Source organism: Diabrotica undecimpunctata, chromosome 2, assembly GCF_040954645.1.
Source record: "Diabrotica undecimpunctata isolate CICGRU chromosome 2, icDiaUnde3, whole genome shotgun sequence".
NCBI classification, from domain to species: domain Eukaryota; kingdom Metazoa; phylum Arthropoda; class Insecta; order Coleoptera; family Chrysomelidae; genus Diabrotica; species Diabrotica undecimpunctata.
This window is the reverse complement of record NC_092804.1, coordinates 65,726,980-65,753,181: the sequence shown is the minus strand read 5'-3', so window position 1 is coordinate 65,753,181 and position 26,202 is coordinate 65,726,980. Positions and strand designations below refer to the sequence as shown.

General features: G+C 32.1%; 2 protein-coding genes across 4 annotated transcripts in view; both read right to left on the bottom strand.

The window, feature by feature from the left end:
* The window catches only part of cta (Guanine nucleotide-binding protein subunit alpha cta), a 63,793-nt gene extending 49,208 nt beyond the window's left edge, over positions 1–14,585 (bottom strand). Inside the window, exon 1 of the mRNA XM_072523050.1 lies at positions 14,005–14,585. Within this exon, the coding sequence (XP_072379151.1) occupies positions 14,005–14,484 (480 nt within the window). The 5' untranslated portion in view covers positions 14,485–14,585. The remainder of the gene's footprint in view (positions 1–14,004) is intronic.
* Positions 14,586–20,636: 6,051 nt separating this feature from the next.
* Positions 20,637–26,202, bottom strand: part of LOC140433329 (uncharacterized) — a 29,959-nt gene continuing 24,393 nt past the window's right edge. For all 3 annotated transcript variants that reach the window (XM_072521360.1, XM_072521359.1, XM_072521361.1), the window contains one exon: positions 20,637–20,939. In XM_072521360.1, coding sequence (XP_072377461.1) covers positions 20,637–20,939 — 303 coding nt within the window. The remainder of the gene's footprint in view (positions 20,940–26,202) is intronic.

The window sequence follows — 26,202 nt, the reverse complement described above, 5'->3', positions numbered from 1 at the left end:
TTCACCAATTATTAACACAGCTGCTACTTTGTCGGCTAAAGTACGTACCATTCTGCCTTTGTAAAAATTTCAACGTCTCGTTAAACAATAATTAAACTAAATATTAACTAAGAACAACTAACTAAAAACAACTTAACTAAACTTGAATTGACTAAACTAAGCAGAAGCAGAAACTAAATATTCAGGTATAAACGCGTTTGCAAACTAAAAATAACTAGAGAATTGACTAAACTAAGCAAAAACAGAAACTAAATATTGAGCTATAAACGTTTTTGCAAACTAAAAACAACTAGAAAATTGACAAACGTCAACTTTTTTGACAAATAACCGGACGATAAGGCGGACGTTAGAATTTTTATTAATTAAATGCCAAACTAGAATTTTAGTAATTATTTAATTTATTCCACAAAATCATCTTAAATCGAAACAAAATTGATATGATTGAATAGGTATATTAAAATAATTGTAGTTTCGCATTTAATCAATAAATATTGTAACGTTCGCCCCTGGTTAATTGTCAAAAAAGTTGACGTTGGCGTAAAAAAATTAGAGAATTGAAAAACTTTTTGAAAAGTAACCCGAGGCGGAATATTTTAATACTTCTTAATTAAATGCGAAACTACAATTTTAGTATTTATTTAATTTATTCATCAAAATGAGCTTAAACTCAAATAAAATTAGTAGTTCAATAAACGAGGTATCACTTGCTATAAGGTCCTATTTAAAATTATCTGTCACAGTGGCGCTGTAACGTCATAGGTCACTATTACGTCATTTGTTATGACTAGTTAAGAAGCCTACGTCTGTTTATTACCTCCCTCCAAATTTCACTATTAAAAGTTAAACCGTTCAAAAGATACGAGATGGGGAGCGACCTTTGGACTAGCACTGTATATTTCAATTAGACATCTTTTATATTATTATACAACTTTTGAAGATTGTAAAAAATTTTTCTTCCGTTTTTTTTCAATTTTAGTGTTTTTTAAAGACGGCGCCAAAAATTTTTCGTTCAAAAATTAGTGCTTTATGGCGGACAGTTAATCTCTGGAACGGCAAATCTAAAACATAAATGTCGAGAAGGGTTTAATAAAGAAGTTCCCTTACGTGATATTTTACCAGAAAAATTGAAAATTCTTAAAAAAATTGGCGGACATTTGAAAAAATTGTTCAAAAATATTGAAAAAATTTTTTTCAACTTTTTTTGGTCACAAAAAACTGACTAGATCCTGAGATTAGAGATTTTGAGAAAAACTACGTTTTTAAAACTGGCAGACATTTATCTCGGGATCTAGTCGGTCGATTTTAATAAACCTTGATGCATTTTGTTTGGTTTGGTTTTCTCTATGATAGTTTACCACAACTTGATAACATTTTTGTGACTGAAAAAAGTCGACAAAAGTCAATTTTTGAACAGTTTTTTCAAATGTCCGCCATTTTGTTTTATTTTTAATTTTCAATTTTTCTGCTAAACTATCACGTAAGGGTACTTCTTTTTTAAAACCCTTCTCCAATTTTTTATTTCAGATTTGTCGTTTAAGATAATTCGTGGTTAAGATTAACAATGAGAAAAAAAAATTTCGTAATATTAAAAAGTCGTATAATAATAATAAAAAAAGTTGGATTACCATATTTATATAATAGATAAGATACAAAATGTGTCATTTTTTAGCATTCTAGACGGTAAATACAAATATCTTTATACAAATTTTAAAGATAAAATTTAAACAGCATTGTATGTGAGTATTAAAAAATGAGTTTGAAGTTGAAAAAAAAACAATAAAATAGTGCTGTAATTTACATGGTAAGAATTTTGAAAAATACTAAATCCCTTTTAGATTGTAAATATTTATTTTTATTTATCTTTTAAAGTTACATCAACAACATCTAACAGATGTTTTTAAACCTCTAAGTAAATTATATCCGGTTGTACTAACAATCCATGTTGATTTAACAATTAAGAACATAACAGCATCTATGAACTTGTATAGTTGTCTCATGATGTTCAAAGTAATATGCGTCTATATTCTTTGGTAATATATTTGTTATTCAAACTGAATATTTAGTCATTCTTGCAAAGCAGTTTTTGTTTGATAGTTTTCTTTAACTAAATAGAAATTTTATAGGCTTGTAGCGAATAGAAAGGAACACTATCTTTTAATCAATTAAGTATAATACGATGGGAATTACTTATCTTTTTAGCATTGGTAACATTGAGTGTTTGTCATCTGTCACCGGAAGTTTTCACTAGAAACTTTGACATAACCTTCATAAATCATAATGTTTCTTGAAAACATTATCACTCAGATAATCATTTAAAAATTGTCTCAGCCAAAAAATTGAAGAAAATCGTGAAAATATTCATGTAATCATTCGTTACGAATTTCAAGACATTGATTATTAACACAGAAAAATATTAATCAACTTACTTTTGACGATGAAATCCCATGCTTTGTGGCTTTTAAAATTTGGTAAAACGAATATTGCCTGCCTTCGTCAATATTTCAAACAATATTTTTAAGGGTATTGCATGATAGGTCTTCCCTAAGTCAACGAAGGCTGGCGGAGAAGGTGTCCGAGGTATTTGATGAATTTGGTCTCCGACTATTTGTCAGAGAGGAAACTTGTGGTAGAAAAGGGAGTAGTGGTTGACGTGACGGCTGGAGTGCCGCAGGGGTCGGTCCTAGGAACCACGCTGTGGAACTTGGCATATGACGGGCTTATGAGCCAACAATACGGACAGGGTGTAACCCCTTTCGCATTTGCGGACGACCTCGCTATGCTGGTAGTCGCGCGGGACAGGGAGGACCTTATCTTTGGTGCACAGAGTACATGCAGCCAAGTCGAGGAATGGATGAAGACCGAGGCTATAATTCTCAAGGGACCAAGAAAAAGAGACGGGATAACATTTGAATGTGCAGGAAAGAGAGTGGTTCCAAAGAAATGAGTGAGATATTTAGGGGTGACTCTGAGTCAAAACGGAAAGTGGGGGGAGCACGTAAATTTCCGCCAAATTTAGTATTAACGGTCCGAATTAATTCAAAGGTGATGTTTCCAGGTCCTTTGACTTTCCCGTTTTTCATTTCCTTTAAGGATCGTCTTATCTTGACGACAATTTTGGTTGTACTTCGTCTCTGTCGATTAAATCTGTTCTGAAGTCTCTGTACTTAATTTCGCAATGTGGTCTTGCTTACATCAATAGCGATTTGTAATATTCTTCCCATTCTAACATACTTATGGGGTTTAATCTCCCTGTTTCTTTGTGATATTTTTTAAGGTTTCCTATTAACTTTCATGCTTCATATAGTCGAAATACAACGATGCCCAGTAATTTTCCGTAATTTTCAGTGTCACCCGCAATTCCATGAAAATTTGGATTCAGGTTCTACTTACGCTCCACTTCACTTTTGAACTTCTGCTGTTGGTTGCTTTTTTATTTTTTAGGGGTGAAAACTACCCAGATTAGAAAATAAAAACGGGTGTGGCAGTCCAGTGGGACTGACGGTAGAAGTTATACTTCTATACACGCGTTCGCCGTTACAAATTTATATGGGAGTCAATCTGCACAATCATTACATATTTAATGCTATAGGTAAGAGAGAGCAGAAAGAGAAAAATAATTAGATATATAGGTATATGGTGCATCGTTTGCTGTATATAAACATTTGACCTGTAATAGGAGTATAGTAAATGAAGGATTGTATCAATATTTTAATGAAAATATATATTTTTATTCTCATATATGTATAAAAGGAGTTGAATGCAAAAAATTTTTTTTACACATACTCTGCAGTAAAATTCATTGTTTATTTTGTTATTAATATAAAAATAAAAAACCAATAACTCGGATTATGTTGTAAATTTTCATTTTATTTTAAAATTTAGCATTTTTGCTTATATTACATATATTTAATAACATTAACGTGAGGTTTTTAAATATTTCAAAAATAAAAAAGGAAATTCATATTGGGATTCGAACTCACGTACACCAGCGTATGAACCAAACACGTAAAAGACTTGCCAATTAGACATGATTAACGCGTGTATAGAACGAATTTCAAAATTGACAGTTGTCTGTCATACAGTGATTATTTTGAAATACAAAAGCCTAAAGTAATTATGAACATTTAATAAATAATACAAAACATATCACATAAATAATAATATTAATATATATTATATATATAATATTATATATAATATATATAATATAATATATGTATAATATTAAATATATATACAAAAGGAACATTTTTATTCTCGAGAGAGGAAGAGAGAGAAAATATATCTTATGTCTCTCTCTTACTCATTATCTTACATATGTGATGGTTTCACAGATTCACTCCAGTGCAAATTTCCAACGCCGACCGTGCGTATAGAAGTATAACTTCAAAAATCGTATGATTGTAAATTAAAGCGAGTAATTGATAAAAATCATCTTTTAATGAAGTGAATCAATGTTAATTAACAGTATACAACATAATTTAAACTTTTATCACAGTTTAACTCCTAAATCTCACTCCCAAGTTTAGTTATAATTAAACAATGTCATTGAATACCTTGTCTCCACTAATTTGCATGGAAACTTGGATTTAGGTTATACTTACCCTCCACTTGTCCAAATTGGACTTGTGCCCTGGGTGGCTTTTTATATTTTAGGGGTGAAAACGACCCCTATTAGAAAAATGTTCTTTATTTTCTGTCTCAGAGCACCACTCTTCGGCGTCTTCGTAACATTCTTAAGTTTGGAGTATCGGTTAAAATTTTTGAAGTAGTCTTTTTACGTTTTGTAGACTTTGATTTCGACTGAACAGCTTTTGGTAACGGAAAAATCATTGCTGGTGTAATTATAGAATCCTGTATTCTCTGTTGGTCACTTGTTAACCTGTTGTCTTTGATTCCGGAGTGGATTGTCCGTGTTGGAGTAAAGGCACTGAGTCCGTAAATTGTTGTGGAGCGCTCCGTAGTAACTCTACTTGGTCCCGTCACTGGTGAACTTATATCATCAACAATTTCTTCATTTTCAGGAATGAAATCAGAATCTTGAAAAATGTTTCTGTTAACCGGAAATATGCCTGTTGTCGAAAAACCTGATAATATTTTTTATTGTGATATGCCTGTCCAAATATTTGAGCAATTTCATATATGGAAATTCTTCCCAGGATTGGAAAGCAGCCAGTGACGGTACGCCTCATTATAATATTTTTTTAATGGACCATAAATAGTCTGTCAAGGGGTTGGAGTCGGTGACTAGAATGAAGAGGGAAAGTTAAAAGAATAATTCCGTTATTTTTAGCCAGTAATATACTTGCATATGTTATACGTGCCTTACGGTTGTCCATTAGTAATAATACTGGAGCTTCCTTGGACGGTTTTGTGTGAATAATAAAGTGTTTAAACCAAGTACAAAATATATTTTTATTCATCCATCCTGAAACTACTGCAGTTCCTACTTACACAGGAGGAGCACCGTGAATCATGTGTGCCTTAAAATTAACTTTGGGAAAAATCATCAAAGGCAGGATTGCATTTCCACATTTCCACAAGCATTAACGCAACACAACAGCAAACGGACATAAATTCTCCACGTTCTGTTGACGTTATTTGTCCTATTTGTTTAATCCTCTTATGAGCTAGTACTTTTCCAGGGGTCTGAACAGTAGATACCCCCGTTTCATCAACATTAAACACCTGATGAGGACCAATAACATGTTTGCAGAAAAGATGTATTAGATTATCATAGAATGCGTTGACAACAGGCTAATTAAAACCCATGGAACATACTAAGGATGTAGGCTCTGAAGTACGCAATGAAATACCCCGGTCTCCCCTATATATATATTTTTTTTTATTAGCTATATTTTTGCTAAAAATATTTTTTTTTCGGTAAATACTTACTTTTTGAGTTATTTCTGAAAAACCGTCTGAAAACGTGGTTTTTATTTTGAAAAATGAACATTTCTATTCTTTTATTTATTTTGAACTTATTTTGAACTTACGTCTTTTCATCCCCGAGAAGGGGTAGTTTCATCCTCCAAGTAAAAGCAACCCTGGGCTTAAGCCCAAAAAATCCAAATTTTGAAGCAAATAAGTTGTGACGAGGAAAATTTCAGCCAAAATGATCATTTATACATATATCTGTTTATTTCTTCACATTTTTTGTCCCGTTTCGTTTTTTCTTTTGATCACAGTTTTCTAAACTTCCCCATTCCAGTAAGTGTATGTTCTCCACTCTTCTGGATTTTGTGTTTGTAGCCAGATTCGATAGGCTTTCTTGTTAATTGGTATCTATTAACTCTCTTATTTCTTGTGACCACCACTGCGGATCACAGTTTCTCACATTTTCCTTATACCCTATGGCCTCGTACGCTGCATTATTTATAAAGTCTTAATTGACAGTACAGGTCTTCCACCGCCTTGTGTTCTTTTCTAATATTTTGTAGTTTTGTAGCCAATCTGAGTTTGTACAAAAATTGGGTGAATTCATTTTTAGGCTTTCCACATTATATTCATATTTCCAGGCATTGTGTATGTCTTTATGAGCGTCAATCCATTCGTCACTTTTAACGATAAACTTACATAAACCAATAAGTCGCGCACCGTTTTCATTTAAAATAACCTTTCCATACTTAACAATAATCTGACTGTTGTCCCTTTTTCCCACTCAGGTATTTAAATCTCCCAGAATGAATACTTACTTGTTTTTCATAATTCCTTCTAATACGTTCAGTAAATTATCGTAAAAGTATTTTTACTTATTATCGCAGCATCTTCGTTGGAGGCATAAACCCCATGATAACTATATTATGGCCATTTTTCGTCAGCTCTACCATGATTATTTGCTCATCAACTTAGTGCGAGCTTTTTACGTAGTTTGTTAATTTATTGTGAATGAGTACAGCTACGATGTGGATGAGGACGCCAGAAATCTACTTGGCAGTCGATTGTGGAGGAGAATTACTACAGACCGTAAAATGGAGAGGTTTGATGAGGGAGGTCAGGGCTCGAATTGGGCTGTAGTCATAGGATGGATGAAGTACAGCTACACCCCGTTTGGCTCTATTACTCTTCGGTACACTACTGTACATATTTACGTATAGTTACCGACTTTTTCGTTACCTGTATTATTCGTTTCCATCAGTACATAGATATCGATTTCCCTTTTTTCGAGTTTCGATAACACTTCCTATTGATTATTTCTGATACTTTGTATGTTCCATGAAGCAATTCTTAATGTCCGTTTCTGTTGCAAGTTTCGACGTCGTTTTAATTCATCCATATTGCGAGACGAATTATCGAAATTTTTAGCATATTTAAACAAATTTTTAAATTATTTATAAAAATATTTAAAGCCATCGTCTTTTTTGCTAACTTTAATATTTAACGTCTGCTATACTCCGTTTTGAATTATTACCTCAAGCACAAGTACGTCCTTGCAAGGACGTATTTATTGAGTAATTCCTTTTAATGCTTGTTTGAAGCGTTTATTTCAAGCTTAATTTATGTATATTTAAAATTATTTATAAACGGCAGTATTGTCTACAAACAGATGTCCGTGTTTTCAATTTGTCAATTAGATGTTCTAAAAGTGGCATTGAAACTCTTCTTTTTGGATTCAGACAGACGACTCATTGAACTACTTTATTAGTGTTATGTAAGATCATGTATGAAAATTATTAAGTATATAAATTAAGATAGATTGGTACTTCCTTTAACATCATTTTTATGATTCTTTACTCACGTATTTTTTTTAGACAATATAGTGTGGGCATTCAATCAACTATAATAAAAGGAGAATGCCCTTGAATTACTTTTATTCTGTATAATAATTTCAAAATCTTTACATAATGCTTAGGAGCAGAAATTATTTTTGTTGCCCAGTTGCAACAATTACTTTCATCAAAGCTATCTGAGCAAAAAACTATGTAGGTATATCTTGTTTTAATTTGAATTTGTATCATTGGTTTAAAAATTAATTTTGATTAACATTGTAAAAAATAAAAAAATCAGCCAAAAACCTTAAGCACAAAACTTTAATCAAAAATAAAAAAGAATAACAAAATTTTAAGTAACTAATAAATAATATCAAAGATGATGCTGTATATGACCAACAACAACATCTCTACATAATGTAACTCTTCTTCTGATCAAGTCTATAACATTGTTTAGGACCCACAGAGTATTATTTTTATATAATTCTTCAATATGATTCTCTACTCTGTCTAAGATTTGCCAAATCCGCTACAGGAGTTTTAAAAATCGAATTTTTTAAAATGTGACCAGGAAAAGAAATCGAAAGGGGTAAAATCACAGGATCTAGGGGAGAATATACTAGGCGTATTTAAACTTACGACTATTGTTAAAATAGTCCATAATACAATTGAAATTTTCAAATTTTCAAATTGAAATTTCAAATTGTTGAAAATGTCCTATTAATTCATTATCCATCAATTGACTTATAAATGGAGTTAAAATTTCTTGACAGTATCTTTCAGCATTTAGAATCCCTTCGAAAAATAAGGGGTCCTACAATATGTCACTTGCTTATATTATAGCAGCCCGAACTCCAAGTTTCTGTAGTTATAAAGGAGTTTCAATAAAATAATGCAGGTTATCTGCACTCTAAATTCTTATATTCTGAGAAGTTGTGTATCCAGAAAGATGAAACCAACATTCATTAGTAAAAAAGGTTTTGCCTAATACATCATCATTATTATTGCGATTGTTTAGAAACCAATACAGAAGGCTAGCCTTTGGGGATAGTTGTTTAGGGTGATTTCATGGATGAAAATGTAAATCTTGCTTAAGAATATGCTGGCAAGCTCCAGATCTACCTGTTGATACAAATGCCGAATTGATGTATGTGGCTGATCTACAATAACTGTTCTGAGCAGTTCAATGTTTTCTTCAGTTCACACTTTAGGACTGCCCCCTGGCTTGTGAGTTACATTTCACATTTTTATATAAACATCTATAACACAACGAATAGTTCTACAAAAGATGTCATAAAAAACGGCAACATTTGGGAATTATTTAACAAAATCTTCAAAAGCATCTCAGTTGCAGTAAACCCATTCTCTGTTAGTTCTTTGGCAATTTCTAAAATTTTTAATAATAAATTTGTTTACAAAAGCTTAAAATGTCAAAGTTGGCATAAACTGTATATGTGAAGTATATCTGATCATAGTTAAAGTTGATGTAAACTGAAAAGTATATCTGAATTAATGATAGACATGTGCTGTATTGCTATTTATGTCCTTCAGAGCCCACTATGATGAGAATAATTTTGGATCAGTGTATCTCTATAGTTTTTTATAATATGTCTAATTAAGGTGAAATTATATCATCATTATTCTCTTTGCATTTATCCCTATGTGGGGTCGGTTAGCCTAATTACATTTCTTTATATATTTTTATCAATCCCCTATAACAACATACCCTTCCTAAGCATCTCCCTACTGTCTTCTTTGGTCTTCCGCTTCTAGTCCTTCTAGGAACTTGCCTATTGGACAATTAGAGTCTTGGTGATAAACATGCCTGAACCATCTTAACCTTTGTATGTATTTATTGTTCGTATTTCGTTTTAACTGCACAACAATCAGTTCCATACATCATAGCTGGTCTTATGGCAGTTTTATACAAGTTTCCTTTCAGTTTCATTGGAATCTTTCTGTCACAAACACACCACTTACTTCCTTCCACTTCACCTATCCCACCACTCACTTCTTTCCACTTCACCTATCTCACCCTATCATGTATAATACATGCATCTCCATCTTTTTCTCCATTAATCTGTAAAATCGATCCTAGGTACTTACAACTATTACTTTTTACAATTATTTCACCATCCAAAGTTAGCATGTTATAACTATCTTTGAATGAACATTACAAATATTCTGTTTTTGTCCTCCATTCATCTGACATTTATCTCACTTCCATAAATTTATTAAACAGACCTGTTAGCCAACTTGTTCCTGTCTCTAATAAAACTGTCCACACTTCACCAGGGATATCATTTGGTCCAACTTCTTTATCTTTCTTTATTGTTTGAAGTGCTTGAGCAACTTCCTTAATTAAAAAATAATTTTTTAACAGCAATAATTAAGGACTCACATTTAACTATGTTATTCAATCTATAAACATGTTAAAAAAAATAGTTCAATCGGCCAAAATATTAAACATGTTTACAGTATTGGTTTACTTATGCATGTTAAAGAATTATTCTTTAGTTTGAGTACAAAATCTTATATTTTTATTGCTTTTTAGAATTATTTTTGTTGTGTTGTGTTGTGTTTTGTTTAGCTAATAACTTATTAGATGTTGGATGTACCATATACACAGATCATTTTTATACTAGCATTACATTAGCACATAAGTTGCTTAATAAAAATACAAATATGGTGGGACCTTTGACGCAAAACAGAAAACTTAATAGTAAAGAAATGATTGGTGCAAAATTAAACAAAGTGCTTATGTTGAGTACAAAGCATACTACAATAGTTGAAAAGCCAGGTTCTGTTGTAAACTCCAATAAGAGCAAAGTATTTATAAATATATCAGACCAAATAAAGTTTTACTTTACAGCATTATGAAAATCAGTGAAATGGTATTGTAAAATAGCAATAGAGCTCCTTCCAGCTATTATCAACGCCAAGATAATTTACCAAAAAGTAACCAACAGTAACATGTCCATCCCATCTTTCAATCAAGAGTTGGTTTGTCAACTGGTAGATTTCTTTAGACTAACTAGTCCAGAGCAACAGATGCCATATACTCGTGAAGGTCGCCATAACAGAGGAAATGCAAAGAAGATATTTCGCCAGAAGAAGATATATCACATGTTATGCAAAAAATTCAGCAGATAATGGTAGAAAATTTGGGCAGACTAAAACTCTATTTCCTCGTTTCAGATGCATTCAGTACAATAAATGCTATTGTATCACATGCTTTTGTGAGGTTCATTCATATAACCTATAGACATTTGTACACAAATATTTATATTTTTTCATTTATTTCTTAACAAGAAACATGTACTGCTAATTTTAAAACTTAGTTTCAAACTACAAAATAATAAGTATATTGTTTTATTGCTAGACACTAGTATCCTAAAAATGCAGGGTACATATACAAAAAAGTTGGTCAGGCTACTGACAAAATCTATTTGATATAAATGAATGCTTCTTGTGACATTTAATGTGTTTTGATCTCATCTACTCTAAACTTAAGTGGGAGAATAATTTAATATTCTTCAAAAAAAGCAATAAATGGGATATGCCTACTGACATTAGTATATAAAAGTTTATACTTCTTGAAAAACTTTTTAATTTGGGTTATGGGATAATTATTGATCTTTATTTTAACAAAAATGAGCCTTCAGTGACTGTGAATGAATTGTGTCTTAAAACGTTTTAACTGCATGTGACAATTGAAATGTGAAATTTGAACAAATGTCAACCATACTTCTCAGTTATTGTTATTAACACAAATTTCAGGAGGATGCAATTGTACCCCATTGCACCCCCTGCTGTCACCCATGAACAATTTATATATAGCTAATTGGAGAGGTGTATATTCAAACTTGTTGCTATTTTATCATAACCAAAATTAGGATCAGTATTTGCTTGTAGCAGATAGCAAAACTTAAGTGCAAGTTCGCTGGACATACCATAAGACAGAAAGACGACAGATGGAATGAGATGATTTTACACTGGAGACTAGTTACCAAACGAATAAAAAAAGAAGGCCACAAATGAAATGTCACATGACTTGAAGAAACACGCAGGCCCGAAGTGGATACAAACTACCTACAATAGAGAGACATGGAAGAAGGAAGAGGAGGCCTATGTCCAAAATTGGATAAGCTTGATGTTCAAAAATTGGACAGCAAGGGCTGTATAGATAGATATATTTGTTTGTCTTAAGTCTACTATTTATTCTTTTCTATTGGTTTGTTTCTTACAAAATAAAAAGAGATTACTTAAGAACAATATGTCCTATATTGGATATTTATCTGACTGGTTTACTGTTTGGACAATGTATCACTCCTTCATGTTAGTTTCTTAGAATCCTAATAATTATCCTAATAATATCCACCAAGTGGATGGTGAATCAAAGTATTTTTTATGTGTATTATTATTTGTAATTTATATTACTTTGTAAATAATTAAGTGTGAGATAATATGTTCTTTCCTATGACACCAGGTGCTTTACTTGACTTGTGCTAAACTGTACATAATATATTGTAATAGGTTGACTAAAACATCTTATTTTATGATTATCACAGATTTATAATCCTAGACTATAAAACCAGAGTAGTATTTCGTGGTTTATTATTGTCTAATTTTTCAACTTATTGTTGATTATATAACTAACAACAAATCACTGCCTATGTGCCCCATCAATGTGAGTGAACTACAGCATATTAATTTTCAAATTTCAAGATCTAGTAATTTTTACTACACAACTGTCTTATTGCCCTTTAATCAATTTAACCAATATTAAATATCTTAACCGAAGAATCATATTGTCAAAATAAACTGTGAACCCAGAAACCATTTGCGCACCAAGGGGGAGGGGGTTTTGGTGGTTAAACCCCCCCCTCCACAGGGCACTACTATTCCTATACTGTTACTCACAAATTTTAAGGACTTAGGTAGCCAACCAAACCCCTCCTCCCCCAGGAAAATTCTAGGGGTGCCACTGCCAGAAACACTTGGTCAAACTTGATAATATACAAATGAAAAGCTACAATTGGGATATAAAATGAAGAATATAATAACAGTAAAACAACTAACAACTTGTTTAACTAACTAACATTTAATCTATTGCTTTTTAAATTTAGAATCCTATCAAAAAAAGTAAGCTGTTAAAAATCATAAAATTAAAAATCCAAAAAGAGGATGATAGTAAGTAGATAATAGGTATATAACTAAAGAAGTAATTAAACAATTAGTCAACATTGCTGGCTTTTTACACAAATAATGTTTATTCATTCTAGAATCACACAACTTCCATTTTCTGATGAAACCAGTTGTGCTTCAAAACTGCACAAATCCAGCTAAAAGGTAGAACTACTGTGCTAAAAAAATTATTAGAAAAATTCAAAGTTTATTTAATTGCAATGATTTTTTTTTCAAATAGCTTGGTAAATGGTAAAATACCAATGACATTAAAGGTCCAAATGTAAAGAAAAAAATTTCAAGATATGTTTTCACATAAAAAATTATTTTGAGTTAATTTTCAGTAAGTAATTTATATTTAAGATTTATTCTTCATCCTTTACTATTTTATAATGAAAAGGTAATAGGAAAAGGTTCAAAACTATAAAAGTGAATAAGAAGGTAAAGATTGTTTAAACATAAATACTCACTTAAAACATTGTAGAAATTATACAATATTTTGTGACACCAGATAATACCTAATACTTAATGCAAGTAAAGAAACTTTCAAAAATTAGTCTACAATAAAATCAAAAGATTTCATAGAATGTTCTATATAAATGTATAAACATTTCATTTGGAAACAAGATCTATCAGCAAAATAGCTCTATGCATAAAAACTTAATTTACTTTTATTTCTTTTGTATATAACAATCACTTAAACAAATAAACCTACTTCAACTATTTGCTTGGTATTTAAAGTGATCAGAAATTGGTTATTTGGAAAGCTATTTTGAAAGATCTTGACCTATTCCTATAATTTTGACAAGTGTGACTAAGCTAATAACATATGCTTGATAAACAATAACATTTTCTTAAATTAGATACAACAGGAATCCTTTTAAAAGTAGAACACATTCCAACAAAGTGCTGGAAACATAATGAATGACCAGTAGTGTCATTATTTGGATAAAATACAATGTTTACACTTCTTATCTGTTCAACTAGGTTATGTTTTATTTAAATTGGATATTAAGTATAGCAAAACCTATACTTAGTAATATATTTAAAACTTTTATTTTTTTTATTTTAAGTAACCATATAAAATATCGTTTTTATAAACACTTACCAACTGAAACTCTCTCCGCCGCTCGTAAGCCCTTTTTATTCCATTGTCTTTCCACAGTTTGGATAACAGAGGACTAAATTGATTAAAGTTTTTAGAATCCAGCACCGTTTTACTATCAAACTCGAGCAACTTTTTACCGTACTCACTATTATTATTGTCACCCCACGGAATTCCCAACTTATCCCGTGCGTCCGCTAGTACCCTCATCCCCTTCACTAAGTTTTGGTAAATCACTTGTTGATATTCTTTTACAAGATGGTTTTCGAATTTGATTCCATGAATTATTCGCATTTGTTTAAGAAATGTTGATTTCCCACTCTCCCCAGCGCCTAACAAGAGGAGTTTGACCTGCCTTTTCATCGCTTGTCTGTCCTTTTCAATCATTTTGTCAATTTCGTGACTTTTGTAGCGCTGCTCCAGCTCTTCGGGGCTGAATTTGAAGCGTAAGCAACACGGACACGACCACATAAAAGTGGACATTTTTAATATACCTCGGGAATTAAAGCAAAACCCTCATCGCCACTTACTATCACTACATACTTAGACTTCTGTGTTAAAGTTTACACTAGTTTGTAAGAGTTTACGAGATATGATTAGAAAGCGCATGTGCTATAAAGCCGTCAAGCTGACATTGACAGTATTAATTTTGTTCATTTACTATGCACGGAATTGTAAAACTTTATAAGGTAGTAAATCAAGAATATATGTAACAGAATTCCTAAATAACATACCTAAACAGGTCAGTCTTTAAGAAATTCATCTAAAACTGAAAATATTAAAATCACTGAATAAAAAATCTTAAAATAACACGGTTAGTTTTCATCATAAGAGCTCAAACGGGACATTGATTTTTTAATATTTAAAACATTTCGAAATATATAACTGCTTTTTTGACCAAGTAGTGTATTTTTATCATATTTTTTATATGTAAACAACTTCAATACAGCATAAAAAGAATTGGTTAGATATTACTTTCAACGTTTTCGAGCAAAAATTTATTTACAAATTTGCTACAAGACAAAGAAAAATTATAAAATATATGTGCGTTCCTTTAAATTTGCCGGTGCTGTTTATTTTATTTAAGTTATTTTTTTTGTATTATCTCGTCATTTATAACGAACATGTTTATGATAAATTGCATTCTTTCATATCGGAGAGCTAACGCAAAATAATGAACAGTAGATAACAGGTATATTCAACCAACTGCGAAATAAATGAAAAAATGTTTTTATGTATCTACAGGGTGTTTCAAAAAAGGTAACACCGTCTCTAGGATAGGTAAAAACTAAAAAATAATTGGAGTTTGCTTAGTAAAAAACTTTTGTAACGCCATTCGTTTTTAAAATAAAGGGCGTCGAAGAAAAAAAAGTTGCACATTTTTTACGATTTTGCTGGAAGTACCGGCAACATTGTGATGAAATTTTATATGAATATGTTTTGGAAACTAATAAGATATAAGTACATCTTTTGAATTTGTTTTTATATCTGACTCTCATAGAGGGCGCTAGTTACAAGATTCGTATCAAAGTATTATTCAACATAACTTTTTTGAGTGGAATTAATAATCAAAATTCCAAGTAAGCTTAAACATCATACAATTTTACACCAAAAAGGTACTCTTGGTAAAAATCGATACCTGCTGTGTACCGTTTTCGGAATATTTTGAATTGAAAATTATGAAGTAATAACCGATGCTGGTATAAAGTAATGATAAAAGTTATTAAATAAAAAAAATCACAAAAAGAAGAATCAAATAAAGACAATTACAGTAAGTGTTCAAAATGTTCTTCATTTTCACGAATACACAAGTCTATCCCTCGCATGACTGAGTAGGCCAATAAATCTTCGACACCTTCTATCAAAGAGCGGTGGAGTTCCATCGTGTATAAAAATAAACATCTTTGCTCTTTTAGAGTTATATCTTCTAATATATCGAATACGTGATTGTTTAAAAAATCAAAGTACATTAAAATTTCCAGGAAGAATATGATAATCTATTAATTTGTCACCTAAAGTTGCTGCCCAAACATTAATTTTAAATGAGTGTTGGTAATGTGATACCCTTTCGACTCGTGAATTCTCATCAAACCAGTAATGCGCATTATGGGAGTTAATCTCGCGTTAAGTCGCGTAATAAGGATTTAGCTGCTGCTCTTTAAGTGTGCGCTAAGTTTGTTTTGTCATATTCCTTATGCTAACTGTTGGATCTTGATTAAGTAAATTTAAAATAATATTTTCTTTATAAATAATTTGTCTTGGTCTACCAGAATTTATGTTAGGTATGTGGTCTCAATAAAAGTAAATCTCTAATTTTTTTTTACTTGGTAAGTTTCTTCTAGAAAACTTTTCTGAATAACGCATAAAAGCTGCACTAAAGTTTTCTAAATACTCGCCTAAGGCAACTAACATGTCGGTGTATTCAACATTTGAGAACCTTCTGATTAATATCTAATTTTACAAATAATAGGGTTTCAAAAATCTAATTATTGTTGACTTATTTTCATAAAAATCAATCATCGAGTTAGAATCTATGGAGAAGCTATGAGCATATTAACGTGTGTATTAAAAAAGGCGTAGGTAGGCGTGGCTAACGGTCATACCAATATGGCGGTGGGATCATGGCCGGACTCAATAATATTAAAACTACTATAAAAATGTGACTAGTTATTCAGAAGATTTAATCATAATCTAAAAAAGTGCAATAGATTTTTAATATACTATGATTTATTTATCCCGCGGTAAACACTAAAAACACGATATATTATACATAAAGACAAATTAATACAGTCAAATACTATTAATTTATTCTCTGAAGTACGGGCCATTACTTTTTTTACATATTTGTATACTAACCTGTAGAATGTTATTCCTGAAGATTTTTTATTAACATTGCTTCTGCTACTGCAACTACGTTGAGAACAAGAAACCATTATTATGCACAATCACAATATATTATTACAGTTTCTATAAAAGTATTATAAAACTAAAAATATTCGAAAAACAACAAACGTAAACAAACATATACGATCTGTCAAAAGTGTCAAAGCAATCTTAACAATATGGCCGAAGTGAGGTCGTTTTTATTAAAAACGACCTTTTAAAAGCGTAACTTTTTGGTGTAAAATTGTATGGTGTTTAAGTTCACTTGGAATTTTGATTAATAATTCTACCCTTAAAAAAGTAATGTTGAATAATAATACTTGGTACGAACCTTGTAACTAGCACCCTCTATGAGAGTCAGATATAAAAACAAATTCATGGGATGTATCAGCTTCCAAAACACATTCGTATAAAGTTTCATTACAATCTTGCCAGTACTTTCAGCAAAATCGTAAAAAATGTGTAACATTTTTTATTCTTCAACGCCCTTTATCTTGAAAACGGATGGAGTTACAAAATTTTTTTATTAAACAAACCCTAATTATTTTTCAGTTTTTTACCCATCCTAGAGACGATGTTACCTTTTTTGAAACACCCTGTAGATAAATGTAATTACATAATAGTGTTTGAAAAGAAATTTCAGTTGTTATTCTTACTTTTTCTTACTTTTAATGGAATAAAAATCTGATGGAGAATTGCCAAATAAAAAGAATTTCTTGTTTGTTGTTTGTTTGTGTTTATATGACTGCGGACACTAAATCCATTCTCCAATCTTACAATTTTTACTTATTTTTTTCATTAGTCCTTGTTTCGTAAACAATCTTATCCTAAATCTACTACTAGTATTGATCTCTAATATATACCTATAGTCTTTTTTCGGTAATTTGTTTCTAGTTTTTTTTTCTCTTAGGTGCTTTTTAGTTATTTATATATAAACTAGGTGATGAGGTCCTCAGAGTTCCACAGCAAACTTTTCTGCAGCTATCTACTTAATTCAATAGCTACTTTACCGTGGACTGTCCAAGTTCCTCATTTTTTCTTTTTTCTTTTATTTTTATTTATTTTTTTAAATTTTTTAATTATTTATTTCTTATATTTTTTTATTTTAAAGGGGGGATAAAGGGGTAGAATGCGAATACATGGAGTTGATTCCAGTTTACTCCAATTAGCATCTTCTACTCAAATCCGACTCTCACCTTCACGCTGGTGTCCCCTGTTAACCGAGCAACCCAGCTGGAGATCTGGTATCCAACCCGGATGGAAAGTTGGGTCGGGAACTGACGAGAGTGGGTAAAATGGCCCTCCGAAAAGGGGGTTTGGCGTTGGGTTAACTACCCAACCCGGTAAAACCCTATAGTTACGAAATCGAAAGTCAAAAATGCCGGACGGAAATCTCAACGACGACCTATGCAACGAAATAAGGACCTGAATAATGGAAATAATGATCTTAATGTATTTACCTGGAACGCACACTTAACGAACCTGGAAACATCCGCAAACTGTGTGACATATTAGCACAATATAATGCTGATATTACTGCAATACAAGAAGTACGATGGACAGGCCATGGAATAATCCAAAAAGCAAACTACAATATATATTATAGTTGCCATAGAACGAGACATGAATTTGGGACAGCCTTTATAGTCAATAATAAAGTCAAGCACTTGGTTATAGATTTTAAGCCGATAAATCCGCGAATGAGCTGCTTAAGGATCAGGGGCAAGTTTTTTAATATTAGCCTTATTAATGTACATGTCCCAACAGAGGACAAGCAAGACGAAGAAAAAGACAATTTCTATGATGAATTAGAAAGAACATATGACAATTGTCCCAGAAATGACATTAAAATAGTAATCGGTGATCTGAACGCAAAAGTCGGAAGGGAAGAAGTATATCTACCGCACATTGGTAAATATAGTGTCCATAATAATACTAATTCGAATGGACACCGAGCAGTCACCTTCGCAGCCTCAAAGAACATGATCGTAGGAAGCACATAATTTCTACAGAAAAAAATACATATGGGGACTTGGACCTCGCCTGATGGATTAACGAACAACCAAATTGATCATGTGATCATTGATGCTAGACACTTCTCCAACCTAACCCAGGAGGGGCATATACTCAATACAAAAGAAGAAGTATTGAAAAGGTGGGTGGAACACTATAAAGAACTGCTTACTATCGAAGTAGAAGATCCAAATCAACCACCCCCAGGAGCAAACAACAATACACCATTGGAGCCTTCATCAATTCAGGAAGTACGGAATGCAATAAAATACCTAAAAAATAATAAATCTCCAGGAGGTGATGGTATACCCGGGAAACTTATTAAATGTGGAGGTGCTACTCTGACTAATCATATATATAAAATCATACTGAGAGCCTGGAATGAGGAGCAAATCCCAGAAGAGTGGTGTATTGGGATCGTTTGCCCGCTACACAAAAAGGGCGAAGAATTAGAATGTAGAAACTATAGGGGAATAACCTTCCTTAATACAGCATACAAAATATTTTCGAGTATTTTATATGGTCGCCTGAGTGAATATTCAGAGAAGCTTCTTGGCGAATATTAAAGTGGTTTTAGGCCTGGTCGATCAACAACAGACCAGATCTTTGTGCTAAGGCAAATACTGGAAAAACTCAATGAATTCAATATCGACACATACCATCTTTTCGTAGATTTTAAATCGGCCTATGATAGTGTTCTAAGAAATAAATTGTATGAAGCCATGGATGAATTCCACATCCCCGATAAACTGATAATATTGGTTAAGGCTACAATGCGTAGTTGTTTGCAAAGTCGAAATACAGGGCGAACAATTACAGGCATTTGAAACGCATGTTGGGCTACGACAGGGAGATGCGCTGGCGTGTCTCCTTTTCAACATAGCTTTGGAAAAGGCCGTCAGGGATGCCCAAATAGACAGCAGAGGAAACATTTTTAATAAATCATCCCAAATTTTGGCATGTGCAGATGATGTTGATCTAGTTGCCCGCACAACACGCAAGCTAGAAGAAATGTATACCACCTTGTCAAACGCCTCAAAAAATATGGGCCTGCAAGTAAATGAAAATAAAACTAAGATAATGGCATTAACACCCAACAATAGAGCCAGAAACATTGGCCACCAATTCACGGTTGATAATTCTATCCTTGAAGTGGTGGACAAATTCACATACTTAGGCTCCCTGATCACCAAGGAGAACGTCATGACGGAAGAAATCAAGCGAAGAATAATCCTAGCAAACAAATGCTATATACAACCAATGTTGACATATGGGTCGGAGATATGGACCAATATTTGGTGGCATCTGTGAAAATGGTGTTTGGAGAAGAATGTACAACTACGAGATGTATCACAGATATAAACATATATTTGGTGGCAAAGACGTAGTATCCTTTATAAAAATAGGAAGACTAAGATAGGCAGGACATCTGGCAAGATCACAGCAGAACAACCCTCCTAGAAGAATCCTTATGTCACAACCTGTGGGAAGTAGAAGTAGGGGTAGACCAAAACTCAGATGGAGGGATGGTGTAGATGAGGATGGTAGACAAATAGGCGCAGCAAACTGGCAACAGTTGGCAATGGATAGAACTGACTGGCGTAATAGACTTGGGAAGGTCGAGGCTCTTTTATAGGGCTGTAGCACCAATGATGATGATGATGATTTTTTTATTTTATTTTTTTTTTATTTAAAGAATTTCTTAAACTATCAGTTGTTAAATAAAACAGAACTCCTGACTATACTTTTATTTTACTTTTAAACGTAACTTTTTCTGAATTTTTACTCTTTTTACCTTTATTTGAATTTTTGTTACTGCGTACAATCGCATTTTGAGTTCTGTCAGTTTTTTTAATTTTTGGCATCAAGATTTTTTTCATTTTTCCTTTGCGTGAAGCGGTAGACGTTGAAGCATCATTAACCGATTGAAATTTAAGGTGATCGGATGTTGCGACAATTTTGTGACGGTTGATTTCCAGTTGTTTTGTTTTTTCAATCGCCATTTTAATTGATTCCATCGTGGGTTTTCGAGTTTCGAATGGCTAAAATAAGTACATTTATTTTCAGATATGAATTAAAATATTTTCGTAACAATTTGAGAATAATTAATATTAACAAAAGTTAGTCACGTCTATTATACGTAGGTAGGTACCTATAGTATAGATCATAAAAAAATAAAAAAAAGACTTGAAGACTAATTGAATAAGAGATGTTACAAAAGTCAACATAAAACTGATTTGTAACAAATCTAATAATACTTATATACTAAAAAATACACAAGCGCAGCATAACGCTTTTTACCAACTACAAATTACTTGTTGGTTTTCTTAAAGGAATATATTAGGAAGTTCATATCTCTATCGATTTATTTGTATTCATGTCGGTAAGGCATTGAGAACTACCAAAGCACGTGACGTCACAATAATAATGGGTGACCTGAACACCAATATTGGAAAGGGTAGCATAAGCAACGTAGTCGGCAATTTTGGATTAGGTAATAGAAATCAAAGAGGAGATAGGTTGATACAATTCTGCCAAGATAATATGATTGTTACAAACACGTTCTTTGAATTGCCTAATAGACGTTTTTACACGTGGAAATCGCCAAGAGATAATGAACACCAGATAATGAGAAATCAAATTACATAATGATCAAAGAAAGATATCGGAATAGTATTACTGCAGTCAAAACACAACCTGGAGCAGATATAACATCTAACCATAATCTCTTAGCAGCACATATGAAAATTAAAATAAAAAGAATAGAGAAGACAGCAAAAGAAGAAAGAAATGATATAAATCCACTAAGAGATCCAGAAATCAGAGAAAATATCAAAGAAAAAATAAATGAACGTCTAAATACCGTACAGATTGAAGGGGAATGCAATAAAGAAAATATGTATCAACAAAAACTGGGAAAAAATAAAGGCTGACTTGATAGAACCTTTAAAAAAGTATCTACGCAAAACCAAAGAAAAGAAAAAAGATTTGATGACGGACGAAATATTAAACTTGATAAACAAAGGAAGAGTATATAAGGACAAAAATAAATCATTGTACCAGCAAACACAAAACGAAATACTTCGACAAATTCGAATAGCAAAAGAAAATTGGTTAAAAGAAAAATGGGATGTAATATAAATGCTACACAATAAACATGACAGCTTTAATTTACACGGGAAAATAAAAGAATTAACTAGAAGACCATAATACAAACAAAATATACTAGTTGATGAAAAGGGAGCCACAGTAATGGATACAGAAAACAAATTGATGGTATGGGCAAACTATATAGAACAGCTGTTTAACGACAAACGAGACAAAATAGATAACGAATAAAACAAGTAAATTACCTAAAGAATGGCTTCTATCAACATTCGTGACTATACCTAAAAAGAAAAGCGCCAGACAATGTTGCGATCACCGTACCATCAGTCTAATGTGCCGCATGCTAAAAGTATTCTTAAAGATTATTCATCGTAGAATATGTAAAAGTTAGAACAAGACATTGGACAAACTCAGTTCGGATTTAGAAATGCTCAAGGAACCAGAGAAGCATTATATGCAGTCAATGTGCTAATACGGAGATGTTTAGATATAAACCAGGACATCTATGTCTGCTTCCTAGATTATAACAAGACATTCGATACATTGAAACATAATCCGTTAATAAAACTACTGAGAACAAAGAACATCAACACACGGAATATAAGATTAATAAATAATCCGTATTATGAACAAGAAGCTGTCATAAGAATAAATAATTTAAAAACTAATAAAATAAAAATCAAAAGAGGTGTTAGACAGGGCTGTGTCTTGTCGCCATCACTGTTTAATGCATACTCAGAGGAAATATTCAAAAAAGCATTAGAGGATGAAGTAGCAGACATAAAAATAAATGGACTACCTATACGTGATATTAGATATGCTGATGATACAATACTAATAGCAGAACATATTACAGATATACAAAGAAGTTTAGATAAGGTTGTTGCAGCGAGTGAAGATTTTGGTCTGCCACTAAACATAAAGAAAACAAAATTCATGATTATATCAAAGAAAAATAGTAGATACATCAATCTACACGTAAATAATAAGACGATAGAACGAGTTCAGAATTATAACTATTTAGGGGCAAACATTAATGAAACAAACGATTATACGAAAGAAATTAGAATTAGAATAGAAAAGGCTAGAAGTGCAATCAAAAAATATGAAACAAATATTATGTTGTAGAGACCTCAGCCTAAATCTTAGAAAACGAGTACTAAAGTGTTATGCATTTTCTGTTCTTTTATATGCTGTGGAGACATGGACTTTAAATAAACAATGCCTTAATAAATTGGAAGCATTTGAAATGTAAACATATCGAAGAATGCTGAAAATCTCCTGGACAGACAGAATAACCAATAAAGAAGTACTAAGAAGAATAAAGAACAGCAGGGACATACTGGATTCCATCAAAATAAGAAAACTACAATATATGGGTCACATAACAAGTGGTGGCAGATATGAATTCCTAAAATTAATAATGCAGTGAAAGGTTCAAGGAAAGCGCAGCATAGGCAGAGGAAGAATGTCCTGGCTGAGAAACCTCAGAGAATGGTTTGGATGCAGCTCAACTGAACTCTTTCGGGCCGTAGTGTCAAAAGTTAGAAAAGCAGTGATAATTGCCAAGCTTCGTCGCGGAGATGGCACGAAAAGAAGAAGTCGGTAAGGATTGGTTTCATTACAATTATAAATTGATATAAAGATTTAAAATACCTACTTAAAAATCATACACAACCTAATATATCAAATACAAAAGACCATGGTTTAAAGAAAGTGGAATAATATTCTTCCAGTTTGTCCTGTTAACTACTTTTCTGATTTCACATCTTTAAAGTGCTCCTCTACATCATCCACCATTCTTTGGAGAGCCTACCCTAGGCTCTTCTTCCTCGTAGCTTCCGATTTTGTATTATTTTTCAAATATGGTTGCCATTCTTTCTAAACCGAAAAGCTTTGGACGTTGTAACCTCATAAATCTAGAGATATCTGCGCTACAGATTGTTAGCCAAAAGCTTATGGTTCGATTTAATTATCCACGTTGTTGTCGTAAGTTGGCCTAAATATTTGTCTTAATTGATTCTGCTGAAAGATTCTTAATTATTTTCATCAGTATTTATGACCATTCACGTTTCTCGTTCCAACGTGATTACTGGCTTAATAATTATTTTACAGATCCTTAGTCCAAACTTATCATAACTCTATGTATATATAAACATTCATGATCGCTAAGGATCATTGTTTGTACTTCTTGATTGATGTTGTTGCCGTTTAATATTGTGTTCAGGGAGGGAAATCTAAACGCATATTCATAGACGTATACCTTTAGTTTGTCATGTTGTAACGCTTAAAAAAAACGGGTGTGGTGTAGCAGTTGTGACTGATCATAAATTTATAAATTTATCGGACACCTAATTAGTTCTTTCTGTTTTTTTTTGTATACCTACTCGGTATAAAAACTTTCATGCCTAATTTACTAGATATTCTTTAAATGCGCAGACGCAATAAATAGACAGGATGACAGTCAGCTGATAAAATAAAATGTTTGTTTGTTGTGGTAATTCGATGTAAGAGTATGTGTTGACAGTCATCTTTGGGTGCCTTGATGTTTCTCTAAATGTTATTTTTTGTAGATTTCACCCGATTAGGATAACGTTTAATATTAGAATTAGTTTAACCAAACACCTAATTCAACCCATTGGTAACCAGGAACCGATTGTCTCCAGAACCACAGCGTTCTTCTTCATTCGTTTTTTTCGGAGCCTCAAGGATCGTCAGAGTCTTAAGGGGACTTATCCAGGACCGCTGTAGTGTTGTGACAGACAGTAACAACTAGTTTCTCAGGGTTAAGGTTTTTCTTGTAATTTACAACTTTGTATATGCATATACCAAGGTTAGTACTTATTACAGTTTTTGTAACATCTATAAAAAGTTAGGTAAATAGTTATTAATTAATTAAATTAGATTCATTGTTAGGGAAGGGGTTCATGATTTTTGTATAGCGGTTTTTAAAAGGGAAGGGAAGAAATTTATGTATCAGGGTTTTTAAAAATTATATATATATCTTTCCGAGTCTGTTGGCCATACTCCTCACACTTGATCACTTTAGATATCTCCCAGCATCTATGTGTAAGCATAACACTTACACATAGATCTGGTGTTTAGCTGCTTCGACACATATTAGTCGTATATTTGTTAGGTAAGGTAGGTTCTTTTGTATAACCGTCACGGTTTTTTTTTAGTATTTATATTCCCTACCTTACCTATCTAGGATTTAACTTTCGTAACTAACCTTAGTGTTAAGATCTCGCTTCTCCCATGGACTTAGATTATAGATTTACTAATACACCTTTTCGTTTGGCCCAGTAGTGGGGATATTTAATTTTGTCGTGGCTTTTTGGTCCTCGCATACCGTAGCCCCACTACTGTAATTATATTTTCTATATATATATATATATATATATATATATATATATATATATATATATATATATATATATATATATATATATATATATATATATATATATATATATATATATATATATATATATATAGGTGAGTTTTGTTAGTTGTTAATATTATAAATATATTTGTTACAAGTAGTTTTGCTTTTATTTCAGTTCCTGCTTACAGTTATAATATAGCAGAACAAGGTCAATAGTGTCTTTTCGGTTTTTAAACATTATTACAGGGTATTAAATCAATAGTACTTTATTCCTTGTTGTTCATAACTTCATTTATTTTTTTTTGTTAATTTTCTTGAGAAATTAGCTGGCGCCCATTTTAGTATTTTCCTAGGCATCTCCGTATATTCTCTTATCTTACCCCTTTTATAGTTCCAGATTTTCCGGTGCATTATTATATTGTATTCTTTTGGTTAAAAGATCTCTTTTCCCCTTATCTCAAAGCCAAATTCTAGTGTAGTGAGGCTAGCCCGAATTCGTGCTTGAGGTTTTGTGTCTCTGTGTTCTTTTGAGCTAAGCCATTCTTTTTATTATAACTTCTTTGCTAGTTCTTCTCTAATTGATCATCTCCTTCTCCATATACCACCCCTAAATTTTATTTAGGTTTCAATTGGCGCTTTTGCGTTTGCAATTTGGTTAGGTTTTAATTGGCGCTTTTGCGTTTGCAATTTGAATAGGTTTCAGTGGCAATCCAGTGGGACTGCCGGTAGAAGTTATACTACTATACACGCCTTCGCCGTTAAAAATTTATATAGAAGTCAATCTGCACAATCATTACATATGTAATGCT